Here is a 20,680-nt window from a genome sequence, read left to right as displayed (position 1 = left end):
GTTACAGCTGCTGCGGGCGAGCCCTGCCCGCGCTGCCGCCGCCGCGCAAAATGGCGCCGCGGCCTGACGGGGGAGGGGGCGGTGCCCTGCTCGGGAAGGGGCGGGCGTGCGCCCCACGCTGCTGGCCTTGCCGCCACGGCGGCCCGCGTCTTTTCCTGAAGTAGTTCGGGGTTCAGCTTGTAAAGGGGGGCTTGGAACAAGTAGCAGAAGTCCTGGGATTCCTGCCGAGCTGTTGCAGGAGTAAAGCACCTGGATGAAGGAGGCTAGCTATTAAGTAGGAGAAAAGCATCCAGTGTTGGGCGTGCTTTATGTGCACAGCAGAAGAGAACTCGAAACAAAATGGGAATTTGATGCCAGTGACCTAAGCTGCAGCTATTTAAAGGGCCTCCATCTTTTCTGTTAGCAGCTGTGCTTGTGCTGTCCTGCAGGCAGGGAGGCTAGAGGTACATAAGGTGTTCTGTATATAGAAGCGTTACATCTATACCCAGTCTGGTGGCAGGATCGGACATGCAAGAGGAGTAGCTGAATCCAGGAAGGTGGTAAAAGATGCTTAAGCTCAGAGAGGCTTTCACCAGCAAGCCTACCACAGAGGGTGCTGCATGCCACCTCTGGTCTGTAAGTCCTGGTAATCATTTCAAGGTTTTCACAGCTGTAAAATGAAAAAAATAGGGGTTTAAAGCATGTTCCTTGTGAATCACTAGCTGCTGCAGTGAAATGTAGTTTCTCTTCACTATAGTAAAATTACTCCATTTAAGCTTTTCCTTTTAGAGCTAGAGCAGTCTCGGTGTTGGTTAACCCTAAAATCATCATAGGCCATAACCACCAAGTAGACCCAATAATATATTAAAAAAAAAAAAATCTGGAAAGCACATAGCACAGTGTGTTGTCTTAGCAAGTTGCCTTTCTAATGAAGTTTTTGAAACAACTTGCAGAAGATAATGGCTAAGCACTATGTACAAATAACAACTGAATAATTGTTTGACATGGGATAAATTTATTTAATAAAACAAAGCAAGCAGATTGTAGTTACCCACAGTTTATGAAGTGCAATATGACAATCTTGTGTAATAAGTCTAAATCTGTTTACACATTAGTGCATCTAGTCTTTTGACTTTAGTTATTGCACATAGAAATTAAATCATATAAAAGACCTGCGTACAAGACATGCAGACTTCATGAAAGGCAAATAATGCCTACGTAATCAGAGCAAACCCCAGAATATACACAGCCTGGAATGGTCAAGGAGGAGTTCAGGTAAGAAATATAACCTACTAATATTTCAATTAAAGGTAACCAAAATAGGTGTTCAAATATAGAATTAATTTTAAATATATTAAATGCTAGTTTTCTTTTATGTTTCAGGCAAGGTGCTGTTTAAAAAACCTTCAATATAATAGCTTCATTTAGAGATGGTAAATCATCAAGTTACACATGGAAATTTTGATTTACATCAAATGTGACAACACAACATACAAAAAAGTTCTTAAAAAATTACTTCTAAAAAAAAAAAGCAAATTATGTTATAAAAGGAGAGCCAAAACTCACCTTCTTTGTAAACTAAAACGTTTTCTGACATCCATGAACAGTTGGCAACACCGAGTATCAGAAAAATATTACATGTGTTAAATAGTGGATATGTAGTGTTCACATATTGAATTTACTGCATACGTTTAGTCTTGACTCTATACCAGACAGAAAGAAAAGGCAGTTTCCCCTCCCCCCTTAGTTTTGGCCATTAATTAGCAGAAACAGTCTTTAATTACACCGCGATCAGCTTGAATAACTGCAATGCTTGAATTCCTATTCCACAAAGTCCAAAAAACCAATGCATGGGGGTCAAAATCTTTCAGTCACGGCTGTTTTCACAAACATCAAGCGATTTGATGCCTGGAGTTGCACGGCTGTAACGTGAGGATTTGGTCCCATGCTTTGTGTGTAAACACAGTGCAATGGAAAAGACTCACAGCAACAAACTCTCCTATAAGAAAAAACGTGGTGTGTTTCACTGTAGCAAGAGGCTCTATACACAGTAGGGTAACTCGGTACTTCTGGTAATGTGCGGTGTTAGACATTTCATGTGTGTGCTCATGTCTTTATAAACATTCAGAATTAATCACGAACCAAGGTGATTGTACCTCACTATAAGGCGGCTTGCTATGGTTTGGTCTCATGGCTTTACCAACTTTTTTCTCCTCGTTTACAAAAATCTTGACAGTCTCACCTTCGCTGATAGTTGTGTGTGTTTTATGGCTACTTGCTTCCCAAAAAAAGCACAAGTTCTGTATGAAAAAAGTAATATGTATATACCACACTGAATCACAATATTACCTATACATCCAATTTACATTCTTTTATCCGGAAAGCATTTCATATTTCGATTGCTTGACACAAGCTATTGACTGCAGAAGTGAAAGAACAGAAAACAGTTCATTCTACACCTCCAACTGCCTGAGAAAGAAAAATATTCTTCCAGTTTTATAAATTCATTCCTTATTTAGGATTTTTTCCATTTGGCACGCAGTTCATTTGCTGCCAAACAACCTTTCAATGCTTTAATGCACATTAACATAGCATGAAAACATAAGCTGAACAAAAGGTGTGTCGTCAAGCTCCTTGATCTATTACAGTTAGGTTCCTCCTCCCTCCCCAAAGAACAGGTCATCTTAGCCTCCGAGTTAAAATCCTGATGGCAGCTGGTACAAAAATAAATCAACTACTTAATGGAATGAAACTTCATGTAGCTGAAGTACACAGGAACAATAACCAGGCAAGTGAGCACAAAGGTATGGTTATAGGCAGTCCTTGGGGGGCGGAAAGTGGCACAAGTTAAGGATGAGAACTACAGCACAGTTTATAAAACCATGAGAATAACGTTTATAATACTGTAAACTGCAAGAGTCTTCACATGTCATGGTTGATCAGGGGCCTCTGTGATCAGCTCTTTAGGAGGGCATGTAGAGGAGCGGGGATCCATGGCTGAGTGCATTAGAGGAATATAAACATCATCCATGTTTGGCATGACAAAGATTTTCTGTGAAAAAGATGCGATTAAATCGTTACATTTCATATGCCACTTGAAACCTTAGTTTTCCAATTTGTTTAGTTAAAAAATGCAACAAATTTCCAGATAAAAGGTTCTTGAGTTCAACATTGTTTGAGTCAATGCCTGTACTGAAGCCATACAGTGTCCGTTAACTCGAGCCATTTAGTTGTGTTACAGTTGTAGATGAAGCTCAGAAATACAAAGATCTCTGCACTTTCCATTAAATTGGAATGACACTACAGCAAACATACCCACTTTTCTTAACTCTGATGCTTCCTCAGCTCTTACCCATATACTTTCAAACTGTACTTTTAATGAAATCAGTGGCTTTGATTTCTGGTTGATTGTACAGGTTGGTGTCGGGAATGAATCTGGTCAGTAAACTGTTTTCCTATCCTACAAGTATTTGTAAATTTGGAGATTTTTTTCCTATTTTGCACTATGATCAATGTGATTTTTTAAAATGATTTTACCTTAAAGGAAGTAGTAACCGGACACCTTACTGTCTCATCTGCTCATGATTTTAGACAACAGTTTGGCCCTCTATTACCTAAGAACACCTAGGATCATGTTTCTATTTAGGTACTACAAATTCTGACCTAGTAAGAAAGAAATGGCATTTTCATCTCTAAAATCATTCTGAGAAGTGCTAAAACAGATTTCCATCCAGGTCTACACATCCAGGTCTTGAAACCACCCCAGAAGTCAGTTTCAGCTGAGTTCTTAACAGCTTTTCCACTGAACAGCAGCAGTGGAGGATACCGACTAGTCTTGAATGGAATAGGGGACATGCAAAAATTAAAAAAAACCCACCCCTCTAATAGACGAAAACTATCGTTAATTAAATGAAAATGTAAAGGAAACACACCTGAAACTCTTGTTCTAGTTTCCTCTCTATCCAGTCAGTTACATGAACCAGAGTCACTTCTCTCTCTCCAAGTTTTGGCCGAGCTTTTAACTCCAGGTAGGGAGGTCTTCGAAAGCCATACCTTAGGAGAGTACACAGAACAGGTTTTCTTATAAACATGCCAACGAAGCATATACTTAAATGTGTTCACTGTCAATGTTCTCTTAATAGCAGTTCCTACCTCATTTACAACTGGTTTGTATTGCACCTCTTCCAGAACCCATTTCAGCTACACTTTACCTTTTTTCTTAGTTGCAATCCCGTGGGTAGCACACACCTGAAACATAGCCCCGTTCTGCATTAAGTTCCTCTTACCAGATTCTGTCAGTAGGTGGAGGCGGAATGTTAATTACTAGTGTTCCTCTGCACTCTTGTACTTCAACTGTTAGCAGCAATGGAGTATTGGAGACCTCTTCAATTTTCTTCTTAATAAACTCAGTCTCTGTTGCTTTCTGAAAGTACTTTGACTTAGTAATTTTATCCACAATTCTCATGATCTTACTTGTCCGATGTCCTCCAACATACCTTTAGATAGAGAATAGAAAGAGAGTACATCAAGGTAATTTTCTTAAACCTATTGTTTGCTAAGACACCCACAGATTTCTTATTAAATCGTTAGAGTTTTTGATATAAAACTTCTAAACAGGTACGTATTTGCATGTCCAAGCAGTACCTACTAGAGCCTGCACACAGCAGCCGTACTCTGTCAACTACAAGTGTCTGGCAGATATCTGTCCAGTCTGAACACTCCTCCTTCCCAGATGGCATTGGAAATGCAACATTTTTTAAAATTGCAAATATACTTACATCATTTATGCCAGCAAGCTGGCATGAGAAGTGACAACCTGTCTATTAGCGTTCTAACAAAACTGTCAAGACACAGATGCACCAAGACATATGCACATGTCAGCATAGAAGGCTCAACCATCATGTCTAATGTATTTAACGGTGTGTGTCGAACAAGCAAGGTTTTCATTTTCAGGTACTGTAGCATTTACAATGAGTATAAAGGTGGTGAAAAAGAAGAGGAAGGTGATTTTTGCAGTGGGTGGAAGGATATTCCAAAAATGGTTAACTATCCCTGCAAAAAGAGGCTGCTTTTCCTGGCAATAGTGTCAGAGGGCATCCTAGCTTTTAAACCAGATGCTTTAAGGACTGACTGTGTGTTTTCTCGCACCTATCCCATTTCAGAAATATACACTCTAAGAACAGCATGTTTGATATTTTCACACACTATATTATACCTAATTGCAGCTCTTGATGTTACGTAGCAGAGATAGCCTTGCTCAGGAAATAACATTTTCCTATCCTGCAAAAAATTCATGTTTATCCAGCCTTTTACAGAACTTTTTCCTTAGCATGAGATATGACAAGAAACTCCTCAGCTGATATAAAAGCGGTGAATTAATCTCAACTTTTGGATTTTACACTAGCTGTAACTTTACCCAGAGAAAGTAGTTACTCTCTCATCAGATTCTACAGTGGTAGTAATGCAGATTTTTGAAGGATGTAAGGAAATTCTTTCAGTAATTTACTTAAAAATTCTTTGTTCTCCCTCTTTGTCCTTAAGAGTTCTTTATAGGATCTATATATTTTTTAAAGATCTGAAATGCATCTACTGAAGTAATTCCATCACATAGTTTTCAAAAGGTTTTAGGAGGAAAAGGAAACTCCCTTGAACATTTTGAATATGTCATGGAGCCTTTTGGTATATTCACTGTAAAATCACTGAGATGTGTTCAGACATAGTAAACATTGTGATTGCCTGAGACATTTCAGTGTTACTATAGATATCTCATCTCATGGCATAATTTCAATCAGATGTAAAAAGTAAAAAAAAATCAGAACAGCAGCCAAAACAAGGAATGACGTGGCAAAACTGACATTAGGAAATTTTCTTTTAAATTATTGCACAGCATCAGAGGGCAGTATTGCATAGCCCAGACACTCAAAGCCCTTAAAGGGAGAGAAAAGAAAAAAAAAAAAAAAGCCAAACAAAACACAAAACCCTGAGCAAGAAAGCAAGGCTTGAATAGCAGTTGTTTTCTTAAAGAAAAGAACACACTGGAAACAAGGGATCAGCAGGATCAGGATGGGTATAATACTGTATACAAACAAAGTGCTTAAAGTTCACACACAAAATGCTGTTCTTGGCTCTGCTACCAGGCAAGGCACGCTGGGGAAGGTCCCCATAGGTTCTCTGGCCCAAAGACTTGTCTCTCTCTGTAATCTGATAGTGAAGGAATTAGGAGGTGTCAAATGGAGCACTGCACAGGTCACTCCACTAAAGTGCTGTACGGTGAGCAATGCTCCCAGCCTGGTAAAACACTCAGCAGAGCAGCTTGCTTTCACTCATGGCTTGATTGCTGCTCTTTGCTCTAGAAATGGGTGAGTTGTGTTTGCTTAATTGCTTGGACATACGCATGCTCCGACATCCTGTGTGACAATGAGCATTATAGGACTGGACCAAGATACCAGTTACACTAAGTCTAGAAATGCGGCGGGGAGGAAAGGACTAAGAAGCACAATGTGGACAGCTCACCCTTCTGCTCCTGGAGTCACCTGCTTCTCTCCTGCCAATTCAGGAGCATCATCCTCTTCTGAAGACCCAGCGCTGGAGGATTCCTCATCACTGTCTGCAAGACAATACGCCCTTGGCCTGAAACTGAAACAATGCAATTTCCAGGTCAAACGTAATATTCTTACATAGGTATTCATCATGTACAGCTTTGGCTGACGCTACCTGTATTTCTATTGGAGATTCTGAAATGTCCCCTCCTCTCCTCTTTTTTATAAACTCTATCTAAAAGAACAAAACCAAAACTACCCTGAAGCCAGTCTGTCAGAACTAGCTTCAAAACAGAAAATTTGTTTTCTCCAGTGGAATGTAATCCTGCATAAAAGAGGATAGCAGGGGACTGGCCATTCTACATATTCAAATCAAACATGGAGATTATCTGAAATGTATTTGAAAGCATCTCTGTTGCTGCTTGTGGCTTTCCATGAAAGTTGAGCAGCATGTAGACTGGAAGGGTTTTGTTTGTTTGTTTTTAAAACTCTGGCAAAGACAGGCTTTTAAACTGAAAGGCGAGAACATGCAATTCTGTCTTGTACTAAAAGCAGACATAGGACTCCAACTTAAAATTACATCTTCTACCAACTGAATCCCAGAATCCCTTGGAGATGTTAACTGAGGTGCTAACACATACACCTTACCTTCACAACGTCTATACCTTATCTTCACAGCACTTTTAACCCAAGTCAATAAATTCCATTCTGTCTACTCACACACACATGCAATTTTTGCAGCGTAGACATATCTCCAGCAATGGTAACGGGGCAAAGCACAAGAGAATCAGATCTTTGTCGTCTGCCTCCCAAAGGAAATGCACAACGCTCACGCTGGCAGAGCAAAGTTGTCTCAACTTAGCGATTCACCTTACTGTAGCTACAGTGTGTGTCATCACTTACCAATTTCGTGCAGAAAAAAGGCAATTTTATTAACAGAAGTAGTCTAACATAACCCTGGGCAGTAATATTTCTTAGATGTTTTGCAGAGACACTTTTGTCCCATACAAATTTAGGCAATAATCTCCCTTTAGTATTTTTGCTGGAAATATTCCTTTCCCTACTACATTTGTAGGGAAATTGACCTTTGGGCTTGTGAATTTTTAAGCTCCTCTGACACAGTGAATGATGTTTACAGGATTTAAGGCTTCGTTTTGTTTTTTCTGAAGAGAGTCCAAGATGGAATAAGGCAAAGAATGTCATGGGGAGAAGAGAGGAAAAAAGTAAAGTAATAAAATCAAACAAGTGCTGCTCTTAGGGTACAAAATATCACACAGTAGTAACTAATTCCCAGGCTTCAACTATGGAAGAATTTATGTACACAATCACAGAAAAAAATTTCAAATCTTTTAAACGGATTAAAATTAGGGAAGGATACAGTGAATGCACTTCAGTATTAACAGATCTCTACCAAATGCAAGAGCTTGCAATAGTTATACAACACAAGCTTCAAAAGCACATAGTTTTAGCCCTAGGGACTATACTCAGGATTATAATATTCTACAGCTTGTTCAGAATACAGTTTATAGCTGTGTGTGTGTGTGTGTGTATTCTTGGAAATTTATTTGAAGCATTTAATAACCTCACACAGGGCATGGACTGAGGCTACTGTCTGCTACTCTGTACATCGAACAAACTGTTAGTTGCTGCATGAAGTCCTAATGTAAAAGGACAGTTCAAGTACAGCTCACAGTGCACAACACTCCTTCCTAACCGCCTGTTTCAGAACTGGAGCAGTAATCCCATGACCTCTCTACACTGAAGAATTTGCTACCCAGGCTATGGAATCAGAATGGTAAACCTCTTCTTCTTACCCAGAAATGCATTTTGTACCTCCAGAAGAGTGAAAGAGCACACCAAACTGAATGCCGTCTCTGAGGACTTAGCGGGTGATGGATGGTTCATGTCACTGGCCCAAATAGCAATGCTGGAGCTGTTTCTCAGCGAGAAGCTCACGTTTTTAGGTCAGATTCAAACTACAAATTTTCTACTTGGGTGTGACCTCACTGCACTTTCCCGTGCGCGTCATACCACCCAATTCAAAGCATGCCCAGTGTATTTTCAAGGCCTTCAAAGGTGTCACCTTCTTACAAGGTGTTTTATTTGCCTAGGTAATAGGGCCCTCTGAAGTGCCTCCACAAGCATGCACCGACTGGCTAAGGCCACAAGATCTCCTCGCATTAAACAAAGCAACAATAAATAAGCTTGAGTGAGATTTCAAGGGATCTCTGCGTACAATGGACCATTTATATGACACAAACATTGGCAGAAAAACACTTTGGAGCTACAGTATTGTTCCTCAGCAGACCGCACGCTGTTTTATGAATTGCCATTTGTCGGTTTGTTTTTACATGGTACCAACACAGCAAAAAGGATTGATGGGGTAAGAAACTGCGGTAACTTTGGGTTAGCCTGCTTGCCTTTGCCTAATCTCCAGTACAGTAGAACCTGCTACTGTATTAATTTTATAAAATTGGTAATTAAATAGTTTTCCACCCTTTTTGAGAGCTGCGTTCTCCTGAGAGTGCATGCAAGACAGCATTATCAAACCGTGTAACAGCACACTTCAATTTCAAATGCTAACACAGCGGCAGCGATAGAATGGACTGCAACGCTGAACCATTTGTCTCGCTTTACACTGACAATATCCAAGGACAGTTAAAACTCAGTGCTGTTTCCCCCACCCTCCTCTTTCTGGATGAGTAGATGCCTTTCTCACATGAGTTTGTGGTTACTGCATCTCAAGAGGTCGTTTGTTCTAGGCTCTTGAGGGGCAGAAATGAGCGTAAGCAACCAACGTGCATCACTTACAGACAACATGATTGTGGATGCAAGCGCATGCAGAATAGTTGATTTGTCACAGCAACTGTCAACTGATAATTAAAAAAGCCAGTAAAATTAACTAACACAATGGAAAGCACAGATAAGAATCAAACTGTTCTATATTTCTCAGAGTCTTTAATTTGTTTGTTTGTTTATAATACCCATTGCATTTAAGGAAAAAAAAAATAAAACTGAGCAACCAAAAAAAAAAAAATTTCAAACTAGAATACATTAGACTGCTCTTTGTGTAAATCTGGCCTGGTACCTGGCCCTGAGCATCTGAAAGATCACAGCCATGTGCAGGGAGCAATACAGCTAATGGTTATACCTTCAAGTAATTGGTTGCTTAGCTACAGACATTTGTGTTGCTGGGGGTCTATTGCTCAGCTAGAATCAAGCTGATTTTTAAATATGAAATCAATGCGTTCACTAATTATTTCTGAGGCTGTTCTTGCACTGGACAGATAAAAATACACAAAGAAAATCCTGAAAGGATGGGGAAGAAAAGGAAGAATTTGATTTGTACAGACATTTCCTTTTCTAACCCCCATTTTTTGGGTGGACAAGATTAAAGGGATTTTTCAAAAATCACACCTACCAATTACACTGATGTGAATTCAGAAGTATTTATTTCAAGCAGTGATAACAAGAATCTAGGTCGATTTTAAATCCTCTGAATTTCTACCAGTGTATGAGATCATTCAGCCATTAGTTTTTGCACATTTATTTTCTTGTCATGACTGCACTGTAATATAGTGCTGCTATAAATATTACTTCAAGATATCTCAGAATAAATCGTCAGAGCTATGACATGAGTATACAAAGCATATAGTATCTTAATTCTGAAAGACCACAACATTTTATTCCTATCTAAGCAAATGGCCAGATTTAGAGAATACTTTCTTGATTTGTTGGCACTGGTTGTACACTAAATCAGAGACCACCTACTGCTCAGGGACTGCAGATTTCTTAAGTACAAAGAGAATACAGCACAAAGAGAACCAACACTCCACAGCTGACAGGATGGCTATTTGACAGGTGTCACTCACCAGGTTAATACACATGGACAGATTGATGAAATTCAAACAACATCATAAAAATGAGAGGGAAAGCACAAATACTTTTTAGTATTTGTTAGGTAAGTGTACATGTGATTTCTAATTAGTTCATCTATAAGGCATTTCACTTAGACATAGCGGGTAAATAGAAGTGGGATATGAGGAAAACTGGAGACTAAAGTAGAGGCGTGATTATTCCCATGATGCAATAAAGCTATTGAAAAAGTCTTTACATAACAGTTACAGCCTATTTACCTTCCACAGTTGTTTACTATTACATACCATGCTGTAGTAGCATGTTACGTGTATCTATCTCCATATCTGCATGTATCTCCAATATTCAAGTCTTACTGGCTAAGACCCCAAACCAAGCATAAGACAAAACTAAATTTTAGTCACAGAACATTTTAGAATCCTACTAATATATATATAAAAATTGATTGTACTACAAAAGCCTTTCCTAAGACGGTTATCAATGGTGTAATCAAACATTAAAGTTGCACAGAAAGGCCAAGATCTACACTTACGTGTATGCAAACCCCCAGCTCCTTTCAATCTATTGCAGAACCAGAGCTGCATATACGCAAAGAAAATTTCACTTTTTCACCAGGAAAGCTCTCACTTGATTCTACTGTTTTTAATACCTTACCCTTCTTTGCCGATCTCTCCAACTTTAAGCGCTTCACCCAGCGGCTCTTTACCAAGTTTGGTCAAGTTCATCTTCGTCTCTAGGGTCATTAGAAAAGATCCATTGTAGGACATTTCCAAATCAATCCAAAGTCCTAAAATCAACAACAACAACAAAAAGATGTCACTTTAAGAACAGTCAAAATCACTTTATTTTAATGTCAAGCAAAAATTTGTTTTAAAAAAGTTTATACATCACACTTTTTCCAAAGAGAAAAATACTTTCGTCAACCGATGAAGTCATTAATTCACAAATAGTTAAAAGCTTATCAAAGCAAGCTTTCTGTTCACATTAAGGTTATGCAACAAAGTTGAACGTTCAGATATGAATCAAAGCAACGCTGAAAGACAGATCAGCGAGTACAGCTAATGATCTAAAAAGAAGAGCGTGATTTACGCACACCTAAACTGCTTAAGAGATCTGAATCAAGATAAAGAAAATAGAATACAATCAGGGATTCACTTCAAAACTATTTATAGTACTGCTCCAAGCCAAACAGTAATGGGGACGCTCCTCCATATTACTTACGCTGTCCAAATGAAGCAAAACTTGAAATCCCAGAGCACTATTGCTTGTCACACATCACAACCTGCAGTCTCTTTTGCTTTTGACAATGGTGTATCAAAGAAGTATGAACAGGTTCGCTCAGTAACTCAGCTATAGGCATTCTTATAACTCACAGCGAACAGGGTCATCACTTAGAACAATTCTAGACACGTAGTATGAAGTTAAATCTTATTGTCTGGGCAGACTATTCACTTATCGCAATCACCAAAAGAATTGTCTTGGGAATAACTGCAAGATTAGGTCCTGCCTCTTAAGTGACACCGTGCAGTCCCACCGATTAAAAAAAGCTGTAGGGTATTTGTAATCCAGAGATTAGAAATCAGATGCCACTAAGCATAGGTTACGCTTCTTCGTTTTCCAGATACGGCAGCTGCACACAGTACGCCCTACTGGTAACTGGTACATCAACCACTAATGCATTCTACTTTTATTTACTTATTTGGAAGCAAATAATGGTAACTACTTTTTGTGTTTGATTGATCTAGAAAAGACGCACTTTATCAGCTAAAGAACAACTACTTTCTTTTCTGCAAAAACACATCAGAAGAATGGCATTGTCCCCAATCCCACCCATTTATATTAACAAAAATACACACAGCTCCCAAAGACCACGTCATTGATACGCTATGAGATTACACATTGGAAGCAATACTAAAGGCAAGCTGCTTCTTTACTAACCCAAATTATTCTTCAAACACAAGCTTATGCAGATTTTTCCTCTTTACAGTAATGAAGTAGCAGTAACATTATCAGAAACAAGAAAACAGCTAAACAGACCTTTTGGATAACCAATGAGTCAGCATGCTTCAAACATCGATGTTGTTCTAACAGTAGATCAAATTAAGCAAGGGATGCCATTACTGAGAGGGAAAATTCCTTCTGGCCAGAAAAGGTTCGTACGCATTTTCCCAAGGGAAAAAGGAAGGTAGGGGAGGGAGAGGGGGTGAAGAATTGGGCAGATGGTACAATTTTTTCAGAGTTGTCTTGTTGCCTAGGCTTGACAGAAGTACAGTAAATACTACAGCATATGCTGTCACCCAAATAGGATTGTATTAACAGAAACAAGATTTTTTTTTTTTTTTGTCCTAACATTGTCTGTTAAGAAATTTAGTTACTTAGAGGAGCCATATAATAAAAAATTTATTTTCCTTGTAATCAAGCACAGGTAAAAAAGTATGGATGAAACAAAGAACATCACAATCAGTAACTGCATTTTAAAGCCTCACAAAAGGCTACCTCAAATGATTGACTGTCTCAAACACTTTAAAAAAAAATTTCTTAAAAGTGTTCGTTCTGGACACTGGCCTGAAGTTTTAGGATTTTTTTTTTCCCCATGTATGGTTTACTCATAGGTCAACTTACCAACAAATACATTTATCCTTATGACAACAACCATTTCTAATTTTCATCCCCTTATTTATTTATGTCCTTTTAAGTACAATAGCAAAACAAGTTATTTCAGAAATTATTCACTGCAAGTTTTTAAAAACTCTGATACTAAGAGTTCACATGTCATTCGGCAATATGAAAGAAGTTAGAAGGTTTACAAATTCTACCATCAATGTTTGCTTGTCACAGTTTAACTGAACAAGAAACTGAAGGAGTTAATTGTTCTAAATGCTGTTGTCAGCGATTCCTTGAAGCCAAGTGTTCAGCAGTCTCCTAAATCCCATCTCATGACTTAGAACTAGAGTCTTTGGTTACAACTAAAGTTATGAGAACAGAGAACGGAATTCAAAAAATGTTTAAATCTAGGCAAAGGGAAACACTGACAAGAGCCCCAAAGCGTAAGTTCATTTAAAAAGAAACCACGCAACAACCTAGCAAGCATCATACATGTAACGATTTTAAAAAGTTTTCACCTTGTTTTCTGTAACTCAAAATAAAATTTCTACCAATGGTGAAGCCACTTTGCTCTTGGGAACACCGGAGGATTTCCTAAGTACTGTGGAGAACCCGCTGTCCCACATAGGAAGCATTCGACAAGAAGCAGCAATATGTTTTAGTTCCCCGAATACTGATTGCACGTGAGCTTATTCCATCTATTCAATTTTTATTTCTCTTAAAAGACAGTTTTTATTCCTCATGGCAACAAAACAATTTGCTCTTTTCAAACATGCTTTGTTTATAAAGCTCCAATGGAAAACATACTTTCAAGAAGTTGAGAGCAAAGTACTCAGTGTTTTATAGATAAGGCTTTTCCCCAAAGAGCTGCAAGCCCCAAGTGAGATAAGGGCAAACAATAGCATTTGGATACAACAGGCAGCATTAGTTAACATGTTATGTATGTCCAGGAGAATTTTAATAATTCCCCAAAGTCTGTTTTGTTCACACTTTCACAAGGGAAAGGTTAGAGCTTACTAACCTTCTCACGCTTTTAGTCAGTGATTTGAGTGGCACAACATTTTTAATATTCGTGATAAAGTTCACTTATTTCCTCCTAAATTTCATGCATCTGGTATTCTTGCAAAGTTCCGATGATAACTATTCATCTGAGTTAGAGAAGAGCACTGTAGTAAGAGCGGCAGACAAATGAGTCTTACATCAAAACTACAGTTAAATAAACCTTAAAAAGACCAGGTCCAAACTATGTATGAGCAAAGACGAAACCTAAATTGCTTCTAAGCAGAAACTGGCTCGTTATCTAATACTGTGCACAGCTGAATTCTATCACAAATTCTCCATCCTGGGGAACCACTGTTGCTTGACCTTTAAGAACAGTGAGCGGAACTAAGATATTGAAGAGAAAAACCACTCCAGTGAATAGAAAACCCCCTCAAACCCACTGAGTTCAGCACTGCAATCTCCTCCAACCAGCACTGCAAGGAAGGACACGGCACTATATACCTGCTGTGTTCAATACCCTCATGCTCGGAGAAGATACTCCAGAAAGAAACACGACAGTCTGTTCCTAAGAAACACTGTGCACAGGAGAGCTAGTGAAGATTGATCCTGTTACGATTTTCAGCTAGTTATCTGTTCAAACTTTGCTCTGGCCATGTTTGTTGTTATTGTTCTAAATACGCTACTGAGACTTGCTGAAGTTTGGCTCGTTGCTGGCCTGTAATTTAGAGCCTCTCCAGAGGCTCTTAACACTCTTAAGAAGTATTGTAAATTCATTAAATTCCTACCATCTCACTACCAGTTTATTGGTTTTAGCACCACCTAGAAATGATTTTGATATCCTCATCTAAGAGTTGAAAGAGCAGTTTAAAACAAAAATAAGTTGTTTGCTATGCAATCCATAGCTGCACCAGAACAGGTCCTCCAAGGAAATATTTCCCTTTAGACCAATTAGAAACTTCTCCACCTTGAGTTAGGTAATGCTCTTTCACTTCTCCAGCCCAGTGTAACAATATGGTAGCTGAAGGAGTGAATGAAGTGGGAGGAGACAAGTTAAGAAACCCTTAATAAACTCAGAACCAATTTAAAATTCAAAACTGCTCTGATTACACGCCTTAGAAGAAAGATGGCATCTACCTCTCCTCAGCGTGTAGAACAAACACTTCTGAACCTAAAAAAACATTAACCCAAGTTTGTGTTTTTGTGAAACTACTTAAGTGACACGAGTATCCTCAAATATACTCCTGTGACCATATGCAAGCCAGAAAGAATAGAGAAGAAAAAAACGTAGTTCTGATTCATAAAGCAGCAGTATGAAAGTCCTTCAGCTTAAAAAAATCCATATTTAATATTCAGGGCATAAAATGATGCTGTGTTCTGAAGTTTCTTTTCAAAGCAACACTGTATTCTTGTTTCTGAGTCATTACAATTGTATTTTCTGAATCACTGTTTTCAGAACTGGGCAACTGCTCTCGAAGAGAGCCAAATCTGTTTTCTGCTATGGTACAGAATCAGATCTGTCTTGAGAAGATGTGCAGTGCTCTCTGTAGTCCATGAAAGAGTATCAGATACAAGCCTGCATCTCTCTTGCATGCAAATTTTAGTTTAGTTCAGTAATTATTTCCAATGGAAAGACACGATCATATTTCCATATCTATAGAATTATGTTTATACCAAGCCTGATGCCACTACTATTGGAGATACAGACCACTCAGTATCTCCTCAGAATAAGCTCTTATTAAGTGTACCTTCCTCTGATTAAAACACAAGATAAACAGACCAAAATTCTGTTCTCCACGGGTACAAAGGCATGAACCTGGCAAAACCAGAAGAGGAAGCATGTATTTTACCTCTGTGATCAACAGAAGGTTTGAAGGCTTGAAGGATCTTCGGCACTGCTATCCCCATGTCAAGCTCGGTTAGAGTTAGCTCATTCATGAAGTATGGCAGCTAAAAGAATAGAATGTAAAAATCACATCCATGTTATGGAAGTAAACATCATTGTTTGCTGACAGAAGAAAGGTCATTAAACTTAAGGAATGGATTGAGCTGAAAAGCCACCAGTGAAAGAACACAAATACGATTACAAAAATTTCTTTCAGTTCTAGGATTTCGCAGTTATCAGTTTCGAAATAATATTTTAGAGAGAGATTCAGTATCTGAACTTGGAATGTTTTTAAAACTATGCTGAAGTTCAGATGCTGGCCTTAAACCTCCAGCATGCAGCTTTTAGTCAAAGCATGTAAAAAGCTCAAGAATGAAGTGTAAATCCTATTTTACTCTGAATAAAAATCAAAGACTTCTTTGGATTTTAAATTCGGTCACATATTTTATAGTTGCAGTTGTATAAGTGTCTCCGCTATTATCTTTGCCAAATTCTTTCATAGCACATTAGCTTTTAAATCTGTATCATAATTTTAGTATAATAGAGGCACAGAATCCAATGATTTGGGTATCTATTTACTGTAAGTATTTCTAATTGATAGGAATTCTCTCTCCTGTGAACAGATAGTGCTTTAACCTATCAAAGATACATCCATCCCCCTTTCCCAGTCTTTCCACTTAAACTGTTTCCAATGAGATGCTTGGGTACCCTGCTGTCAAAATTGTGGAAACAGCCAGGGCAGAATTAGGTTACTGCTTATTTCCCAAAGCACAAGCGATGCTATCTCACAGCTGGTGCTGGCAGCTAGATTTCCGAGCTTTTGTCTGCAAGACTACATCTTCCTTTGCCTTTAGGAACAGGCAAACTCCTCCCCAAACATCAGGAGCTAAAGAGCCCTGTGATTAACTGCTGCTGTTCAGAAATTACAGAATGCAAAGGGAAGACCCAAAAGTCGTTCAAAAGCACCACTCCTCCCTTCACCCTTTGAGCTGATGCAGTTGATGCACAATTACATCCCATCACCCCACGGACAGCTCTTTCCCTGACGGCTACTCCCACTGAGCTCTCCTGCAAGCAGTGTATGTCTGAAGTTAACAGGAGCACATCAGAATTGTGGTTCCCTGATCTCCCCCATCTTAAAGGCAATTTGCTATTTCCCAAAGCAGATTTCACAACTTACAAGCAGTTCTATTTATCCCTCAAGTAAATACAACAATACTTCCACTTTTAACATAAAAACTTCACAGACACAAATAGTTAATCCAGCTGTAGTTCATTTGAAACTGAAGCAGCAAAGTTAACATGCCAAGATCCTACTGTGAAATGGATAGCAAAGCTGAACTGGAACTCTGCATCAGATTTATTTGCTTGTCTTTTACATACAAGTGTGAAATAAGCATTTCTTCTACTGTTTTAAAACTCAAAGACTCTGTGTTCATTTTCCTCCATAAGGAATGTGTAGTGCAAGTCTCCAGATTATTACCTTTATTTTGCTAAGTTTCATTTGGATCTTCTTTGACACTAGATCAGACCAATACTTTTCTCCTAAAAAATCCCAAAATATTCTTCCAAGCAAAGCATTCACCCAGGCCTCCTGTTCTTCTTCTTCAGCTTCCACATGGGCATCTGGTAACTGGAAACACAGAGCAGGTTATTCAGCTCTATAAATTCTATAAACTAAGGTCAGAAAAGACCTCATTTACACTGGAAGTTCAGCGTTATAGCCTGGGTTAGGTAAGAACACTAACGTTCAGCACAGACAGCAGCTTTACAACCACATCAGCTGGCCTGACATGAGCTTGCTTGTCATCAACCTGACATGCAACAGACTGAATGAGACCACATGGATACAGATTCACCTCTGGCAATGAAATGAGAAAGTTGTATGTAACTTAACCTCTGGCAGAAAAAGCAGAAAAGCTCAGAGTGGGCAGACTTAGAAATGTGTCTGTAGTAGAGACACTCTCTCTTCCCAACAGGATCTAGAAGAACAGTTACCCTACTCTTTTGTTTTATCAAAAAATAGGAAAACAAGACCCAATCTTACATCCTTAAATCCAATTCAGAAACATCACAAACAGATGATAAACAAATGCAGTACAGGGAAACAAGTTCTTCCTTCCAGTGTTTGTATACAGGATTCAGGAAACCATATTGTTCCTTCTGCTGCATTAAAGGTTTTGTTTACAGTCTAAGAGGATTATGTCTTGGTCTCAAAACACATGGAGGTATATGTTCAAATATTGCATCACTGACTATAGACATGAAAGCAAAGGCAGCTGAAATAATTTTGGGTGTGTACATGCTATCATGTATTTCATTAAAAGCAGGAGGTTTCCATGAAGGAGACACACCGTACTTAACAGCTCTCAACTGCCTGCAATAAAAGGAGAATTTGCTTTTCATTTTTACAGGCAGAAATCCTGAAGCCAGCAGAAAGGCAGTGCTTTCTAAGAGGAGTCAGGTAGACGCTACAGTTCTGAACATAATTTCTTGGCAATGACTGCTGCAATCGGCTGCAGCCTCGCGCAGGCGGACCTGCTGGGTTAGTAGCTTCTGCTGTGACGCAAGTTTCCTGCCAGCGCTGTTAATCTATTTATAGAGCGATTTCTGACACGTGCCAGATTCAGCAGCGAATTCATCACTGCTTCAGGGCTTGTCGGGAGCTAGAATATCTTTTTTTCCTGGGGGAACACAAGATGTGTTTATTCGCATGCTATACCATGGCCTCCTACTCCTTTCTGGACATTGAATTACATCTTTTAAATGAGTGGTGATCGTACTTAACATTAAGGATCCATTTATTAAGAGTGTTGTACTTAATATTAAGGTTCTTTTTATTAAGAGTGAATCAAATGCAGTCCAAGAGGCCAAAGGATTAGTCAGAGCTATAGACATTGTTAGCTATTACGCTGCTATGTACTACACAATACTAACACATCAGCCATTTAGTATTGCTTTAAAAAACATTTAAAATATGGAAACCATACAATCCATCCATCCATGCCTTATGTCTTTTTGAGCAAGGCTGTCCAAATCAAGCTGCAGTCTATACAAGAGCCAATTCCATTTCTGTCCCCCAATCAACCCAAGCAGCAGGTATACCGCAGTAAGAACTGTCCCAATGTCATCAGAGGACCATCAGATACACACTAAAGGCAAATTCCTAACCCTATTGATGGCCACAGGGCCAGGACATCATTCTTGACAAGAACTGAGGAGGTTAAGCTCTTTTTGAAACATGCAACAGAAAACCAATTCTCGGGTCCAGGACAAAAAGCACTGCTTCATGTGATCCAGAGTGCATGAGGGAAGCCAAATGCGGGGTTGAAAAACAGATTTTATGGTGTACTGTCTGCGCTGAAAAACAGTGCTGCTACGAACAGCATCCAACTTATACTTGTGTTATATGACAATTCTGTCCCAATCAGGTGCTCAGATGCACTCAGGAATGGTAGAAGGCCTTTAGCTCCCCACAATCACCAGAGAATGAAGATTGATTTTACTACCAAGTACTAAAAATTCCACTTAAATTGTTTCAACAAGCCAGGACCTCAAAAAATATGCTTTTAGTTCAATCTACTTTAGAATATACACAGAAAAAATTAACTTTTTACTACTATTGGGAAGTGAGGTTTGTGGAATTTTGTTGGTTGGTTTGTTTTAATCTTAAGCATAAGACACAAGTTCTTTTGTGACCAATGGTTTTTAGGACACACCTGTGCATTCCTAAAGAAGAAAATCTACAGCCATATTGCCTTCAGCTGTATAATCTTTTAAGTACAAAACACTGCAAAAGCCAGAAAAAAACACCGATGTTCTTGGGAGATAAGAAATCAAACTAAATCAATGAAAAACTCGTATGTTACATTAAGGAGAAACTGTTGTCAACAGGGAAATGGCAAGCATGAAAACCCACACTGACTTTATAAGAAGTTTAGGTCCACCCTGTAGTTAAATTAATTTTTCTTTCTACAGAACTGATTTTTAAAGTAGTAGTTAACAAGGTAAACTATATCACCACATCTGATGCATCTTTTGGGGGAAAAGTATTACCTTTTTCACAGCTGTAGGGCTGCTGTCTGCACTGAGGACTGGACTACCTGAAGGGCTTTTCTTTTCATGTGGAACACACTTTGCCATGTAAATGTTGTAGTCCAGAAGCATTTTCTGCCGCATGTGGCCAGCCAGTTCCTTGTGCTTCGGCTGGGATGCAATTTCTTCTGCGCTTCCCTTGCTGCTGCTTCGGCTGTGTGTGAGAACTCCAGATTGACTATCGGTTCTACTGTGTGCTGGCAAGATCCCTAAATTAAAAGGAATAATACCTGTTTAAGAGAAAAGGAACCTGACAGTCAAGTACTAGAGTGTATGATCAAACACTTAAAGGAACAAAATGAGCTTGCAGGTATAATTTATTCTGAAAAAAGGCCATTCAGAGTAGGGCTTTCTCATTTTGAAGGGTAAAAGTAAATTCCACTACTATGTCCTTAGATGGTCCTAAAGCCAAAGTAGTCAATATTTGGTATGATTCAGCACTCAGCAGGATGCAGGACTGGAAAATTCAGCTGATCAATAGCGTATTTAAATATGGACACTCACATATGCATAACATATGGCAGAATTCCCAACAGCCCTGCTGGGGAATGCCTAAAATCAAGGTCAGGTGATTAAAATGTACCTATAACTAAACTTTTTTTTTTTTTCCTGATTTAATTATAGGCTGTTACAATTAAAAGGACTGTCAAAAGCATGTAACTAGTAGAATTTTAATTAGCCATTAATTTTGCATTTGCATTTC

The 20,680-nt window shown here is 38.8% G+C and overlaps 1 protein-coding gene across 8 annotated transcripts in view; it reads right to left on the bottom strand.

Annotated features, from left to right (window-relative positions):
* Window positions 1-998: 998 nt before the first annotated feature.
* TEX2 (testis expressed 2) overlaps window positions 999-20,680 on the bottom strand; it is a 73,344-nt gene continuing 53,662 nt past the window's right edge. For 7 of the 8 annotated variants that reach the window (XM_082327022.1, XM_082327021.1, XM_082327024.1 and 4 more), the window contains 8 exons: window positions 19,939-20,186; window positions 17,366-17,515; window positions 15,848-15,947; window positions 11,049-11,181; window positions 6,493-6,615; window positions 4,266-4,475; window positions 3,912-4,032; window positions 999-3,031 (listed from right to left, as the gene is read on the bottom strand). In XM_082327022.1, the coding sequence (XP_082183148.1) occupies window positions 2,909-3,031; window positions 3,912-4,032; window positions 4,266-4,475; window positions 6,493-6,615; window positions 11,049-11,181; window positions 15,848-15,947; window positions 17,366-17,515; window positions 19,939-20,186 (1,208 nt within the window). In that variant the 3' untranslated portion in view covers window positions 999-2,908. Of the gene's footprint in view, window positions 3,032-3,911; window positions 4,033-4,265; window positions 4,476-6,492; window positions 6,616-11,048; window positions 11,182-15,847; window positions 15,948-17,365; window positions 17,516-19,938; window positions 20,187-20,680 lie in introns of those variants that run through there. The other variant, XM_082327027.1, reaches the window with a different exon arrangement.

This window comes from Platalea leucorodia (genome assembly GCF_965183815.1).
Source record: "Platalea leucorodia genome assembly, chromosome: 14".
NCBI classification, from domain to species: Eukaryota; Metazoa; Chordata; class Aves; order Pelecaniformes; family Threskiornithidae; genus Platalea; species Platalea leucorodia.
Note: the sequence above shows the minus strand (reverse complement) of the source record. Positions and strands in the feature narration are given on the sequence as shown.